This window comes from Mus caroli, unplaced genomic scaffold (genome assembly GCF_978045245.1).
Source record: "Mus caroli unplaced genomic scaffold, Mus_caroli_1 scaffold_10, whole genome shotgun sequence".
NCBI classification, from domain to species: Eukaryota; Metazoa; Chordata; class Mammalia; order Rodentia; family Muridae; genus Mus; species Mus caroli.
Genome location: NW_028227265.1, coordinates 40,535,044 through 40,540,192, shown reverse-complemented (window position 1 = coordinate 40,540,192; position 5,149 = coordinate 40,535,044). Strand labels below are relative to the sequence as shown.

General features: G+C 57.8%; 1 protein-coding gene across 4 annotated transcripts in view; it reads right to left on the bottom strand.

The window, feature by feature from the left end:
* Positions 1–1,889, bottom strand: part of Sall1 (spalt like transcription factor 1) — a 16,965-nt gene extending 15,076 nt beyond the window's left edge. The window contains exons 1-2 of one of the 4 annotated variants that reach the window (XM_029480707.2): positions 1,738–1,889; positions 47–139 (exon numbers count right to left, since the gene is read on the bottom strand). In XM_029480707.2, coding sequence (XP_029336567.1) covers positions 47–122 — 76 coding nt within the window. In that variant the 5' untranslated portion in view covers positions 123–139; positions 1,738–1,889. Of the gene's footprint in view, positions 1–46; positions 140–412; positions 539–1,105; positions 1,265–1,737 lie in introns of those variants that run through there. The other 3 variants (XM_021170654.3, XM_021170655.3, XM_029480708.2) reach the window with 3 other exon arrangements.
* Positions 1,890–5,149: the final 3,260 nt, after the last annotated feature.

The window sequence follows — 5,149 nt, the reverse complement described above, 5'->3', positions numbered from 1 at the left end:
TGTGAGTGCGTGTCTGTGTGTCCGCGGCGCCGGCCGGAGCACTCACCATCTCGCCGGGGGAGCGAGGCCACTTCGGGGTCGGATTGGAAATGTTGAGGCTTCGCTTGCTTCCTCCGCGACATGCTGGCTCAAACATCAGCTGGGGCAGAATAAAAAATTACTAAAAAAAAATCTTCTCAAAATTACGGAAATCGAGCGGCGGCGGCGGCGGCTCCCCCCGCCCGCCGGCCCGCCCGCCCCCTCCCCGGCTCCCCGGCCCGGGGCACAGCGCGCATGTGTCCTGCTATAATTATGATTATCAATAATGCATTGCGATTAATCATAGAGGGGCTCTTTGAAAGGCGATTGGCACCGGGCCAGCGCTATTCAAACCCGCTCGCCTTAATCAATTAGTTCGTGATTTGCTGCAGACCCCTGTCTCTCCGCGCGCTGGCCCAATAAGCCGGCCGCGGGGCTGGCTCTGCGCGCCGCGCCGCCCGACTCTTGGTTAACCCTCTTGGCGACCGCCCGGGACTCCGCGGCCCGGCCGCCGGGGGCCTGCCTCCTCGCCACTGCGCGCCCAGCGCCCCGGCCGGCGCCCCCCGCTCGTTCCCCTCCCCCTCCCCCGCCCTCCATCCCGGGCTGGGCCGACCCGAATTAGCATGCTCGCCCGGGAGCCTAGCGGAGCAGGGCCGCGTGGGGGTGGGGCTGGCGGCGGGGGCTGGGGACCCAGGCTGCGGGCGAGCGGCGAACTTCCTAACTCCCGCGCTGCGTGCTGGCCCGCGAGGGGGAGGGAGTCCCGTGGCGGGACGGGGTAGGGGAGGGCGCCCCATTTCGTGAGTGTTCCTTCATTTTCTTTAAGAGCTACCAGAAAGCAGCCCACCCCCAGTCTCATAAAAAAAAAAAAAAAAAAGCGAGTGGGGAAGAGCCAGCCCCACGCCAGTCCGCCTCCCGCTCGCTGCCGGGCCTCCCTCCCGCCTGCCCGCCGCCTGGCTCGGAGATCCTTCGCCCAGAGTTCTCCATTCTCAGGATCCCGGGCTCGCGGGGGTGCGGAGAAGAGGACCCAGGAAAGGTTTGGGGACGTGATGGGTTTGGGGCTTGGGGGGAGGGGCAGTTTTCTCGCCACCTCATCCTCTCTCTGCCTGGGAGCGGCGACCCTCCAGCCTCTTGCTGGCTCCTTAGCTCCCTTTCTCTACCTTGGACATTCCCGGGACAATTAGGGCTGAAGTTTTCGGGAGAAGCGCCCCGAGCCCGTGGGATAAGGGGGCGGCTCGGCTCCGCCCAGGACCCCCTCCCGAACCTCCCCCCGACCGCCCCGGTTGGCTGCAGGGCGCGTCACTCCGCGGGGAGGCGGCGGCCACCGTGGCGCCGCCAAGCCCGGGGCGGGTGGAGAGCAGGGACCTGCCTGAGCTCCGAGTTCAGCTTCGGCGGGAGGGAGGGGAGGGGCGCAGCTAATTCTGTGCTAAGCAGCGCTCCCCCGGCTTGGGTGGTGCTGCTGGAGCCAGACCCTAGGCACCGCCTCTACCCTGGACCCTAGTGCTCCCTGTCCTAGGGGTGGAGGCCGCCGCCTCGTCTGCGACGAGGTGGCTGCCCAGAGCCCGGAGTGAGTGAGCATGGAGGGGGGTCCTGTTCGCTACCCCGCTAGCTACGCAGTGACTCGCCTTCACTTTTCCGACACTTGCCACGAGCGGCGCCCAAACTTTTCTCTCCATCTCTCTTTCTCTCTCTCTCCCAGAGCTGGGAGCCAGCCTCTCTTACCCGCTCACGGGACCCAGGGATCCGGGCCCTGTACTCCCTCTTCCGGGTTTAGGCGCCTGCGAACCTGAGGCTCGGTCCTCGGCTTAGTTTAGACCTCCTCCTGCCTCGGGGTTTCCGCTCGCCGAGGTTCCCGAAGTCCTGCACCCGAAGGACTAAACTAACTAAACTTCGGCTGAGTAATGGGGGTGGAGGCGGGGGAGGGGTGCAGATACACAATCCTTGCCCTATCTCGCGATCAGGAGAGGAGAGGGCTCATAAGGACGCCCCAATTCTGGAGCGCCTTTGAGTCTGGATCGTGACACAGTCGGCTCGCGCGAAGTGGGCACTAGCCTTCACAGCAGAGCCTTGGAACTCAGGACCCATGTCGCACTCTCTTAAATGGCTTTTAGCCCCCTTTCCACGGTTCTTTTCCCCCTAATCTTTTGTGTGCTACTTGAAAGTATCTTTTTTCTGTCTGCTAACTTTATTCTTCTTGGTTTAACTTCTGCCTTCTTTCCTTCTCCCCGTCCATCCTTCCTCTCTTTTTTTATTTTATCCTTGCTCTCCCACCCCTCGCGCGTCTCCCTGGTCTCCGGCTCTCTCCCGCACCTCGCTCTTCCCTTCTCCCCAGGTTCTGTTGGGTACTGTAGATTTTGATAAAAAGACAAACGAAGCTATCAGTGGCTCTGATGTTGAAGAATGAAGATAATAATGTTTCCATAGGTGGTGTTTCAAATGCCATTATTTCTCACTGAATATTTAAAGAGATCTCTCGGCAAAGATGGATTTGCGCGCTGCTGGGGTGCTAGCCGCTTACTTTCCCCAAACCCCCGGGAACGTGATCAGACCTGAACACTTTTAAATCTAGCACTCGCCCCTACCCCGCTAATCGGAGCGCTTGAAAACACACCAACGCGCACCCCTCAGGGTGCACCGAAGCTTCCAGGCGCACCTTTCTTCCTTGAATCTGCCGGTATTTAGAGCCGCCCTCAACAGTCTTTAACATTCTTGGCTTCTTGAAAGTCCTGGCCTCCGGGCAATCCAGTGGCCAAAAACCCAGTGGAGCTGGCGATCCTACAAGCCCTTCTCAGGGTGTGCTCCGCGGGAAGCTCCAGGGAGATGCTTCACACGTGCTCTCTGTTGGCTCTATGTGTGATTAAGGGTGGGGGGAATCTCCCCCCAAACACCAGAAACGAACGAAAACGCAAAATCTGCTGCTTCGCGCTGTTTAATTAAAAATGGGCGAGCAGAGACGAATTAATTGCGGGTATCTAAACTTTGATAACTTTTTTCGTTCTTTTGAGTCCTCGACGACGTAGAGGCGGGCTCCTGGCTCTGCGAGCGGCATCCCCCGCTAATTTCTTGTTTGTTTTCTTTCCCTTTGGCCGGGAGAGAGAAGAGGGGAGGTGGAGGAGGGGGATGGGAGGAAGGGGACGGTTGGAATGGCCGGGAGAGAATTGGTCTTTATTGTTGGTGGCGATACATCAATTACAGGCCATTGTCTCGCGCCCAAGTTCCGCGGTTCGCTGGTGCGGTCGCCGAAGTGTCAGCAAGCTGGCGAGGCACCGCGTGCCGCAGAGCAAAGACATAATTAAATCAATAAAAAAATGGACACTGATTGGGGGTTTATTTTTTATGTTTGAACGGGTCGGGAAAGCGAAGGACATTGAGGTGCCACAGCTGGGGTTCCTTCGAACTCCCTACACACCTCCAGGCCAGGGCGCTCCATGGGGTTGAGTCCTCCAAACCATGGATGGGAGCTGCTCCTGGGAAATACCGCGAAGAGGTTGTGGCTTGTAGGATCCTCGGGGGTGGGGGTGGAGGGTATTTAGGGACAGATACCCAATGGGGAATGGGGATAGCCCAAAATGAGGTGACAGCTGGGCAGGGGTCGCGACCTCTCAGACCAAGACGAAAGGGACCCTGTGGAGGCACTTAGCAATTGTACAAACTGCCTTTGGGGTGCGGGGATGTCTATGCTCCCTTCACTGTATAGCCTCAGTTTCCCGAGGTATAGTTTGTCCGCGGTGAGTTGGCTGGCCCGAGGGCGGTGGTCTAGGGCCGCGGCCAGAGAGAAATTTTCAAGGAAGGTGTTTCCGGACTTTGTTTGAGCTCCAGTTTTTGGAAGGGGTGGTCGCATGAAGGCCTTCTCTTCTGAGGCCTGGTTCTTCTACCCGCAAAGTTTTCTAATTATGGCCCAGTCTGACCCTGGTGTGGGATGTGGTTGAGGCCTTATGTGGGTCCCTGACTCTCTTTCAGGTTCCATCTGTGCAGTTTGAGCACCTACTCCACAAGTGGAGGTGGGCCCTAAGCGCTCTGGCTGTGCCCCAGCTTCCGAAATTTCCAGCCCAGGCTCCAGGCCGGGGCTACAAGGGCAGTAGAGGAGGTTTCGTTTTCCTATGCCGGGCAAAAAGCGGCAAAAAGGCGGCAGCGGCGCCCCGGGGGCGGGGAGCAGGCACTTCGATGGTATCAACATTATTGATGGGGGAAACGTACTGGGCAGGAGCCGGGAGATCAGGTTCCCAGTCCCTCCCCTCCCCGGTGGTGGGTGGGATCAAGTGGATGGTGTGCTCCGGGTGTGTGTGTGTGTGTGTGTGTGTGTGTGTGTGTGTGTGTGTGTGTTTGGGGATGGAGCGCCTGGATGCACCACCATTAACCACCTGGGGTTTATTTGTGTTTTCTTGTCTGGATGCCTGCCGGGTGGGGGTGGGAAGAACAGGGAAGAAAGATTGAAGTGGCTTCTTAGTATTCTTTTCTGGACTTAGGGCTTGGGGTGGCGGTGCTGACTTAAAACAAAAGTCAAATTTGGAAAAGCATTCCTTAGCTTCGCCTTTCCCTAGGCTTGGGACTCTGCTTTCCTGAGAATTTCAGACTCTTCTTAAGCGAACTGCAGTTCAAATCCTAACCTTTTCTCAGACCTTGGCGCAGCAGCTTCGAACCCGAGGCCTTGGAGAGTGAACTGTGAGCGCTGCCCAGCAGCTGATTGCTAGCGAAGTGAAGGTCAAAGATAAAGAGGGGAGAGGTACCGCCGCCCACCAGCAACGACGTTCTCAAGACCTGTGTCCCCGCGGGAAAACAGGGTTTCCAGGTGCTGGGTCTAGAAGGAAATTCAGCCGAGCGCAGCTGAGGCAGGGTTCCACCCGAGCAGTGAATCCCTTACTCCCTGTGCGCGGCAAACTTCATCTTCCTCTTCTTGCAGAGCTATTCCCACACCGGCATTTAAGAACGGAATGGACCGGGGACTGCAAATGCTCCTCCAAGGTTGCGCTTAAGTTCTCCGCGCTCCGCATGCAACAGTGCCTCGCAAAGGGGTGTCTGGGTATAAAATTCCTCCCAGAGGAAATGTCCGGAGGCAGAGAAAGTGGAAAAGACTAATCGAATTTATAAAAAGAAAACCTTTGCTTCCTTTTGGTTAAATCCTTTTGCGGTTTTC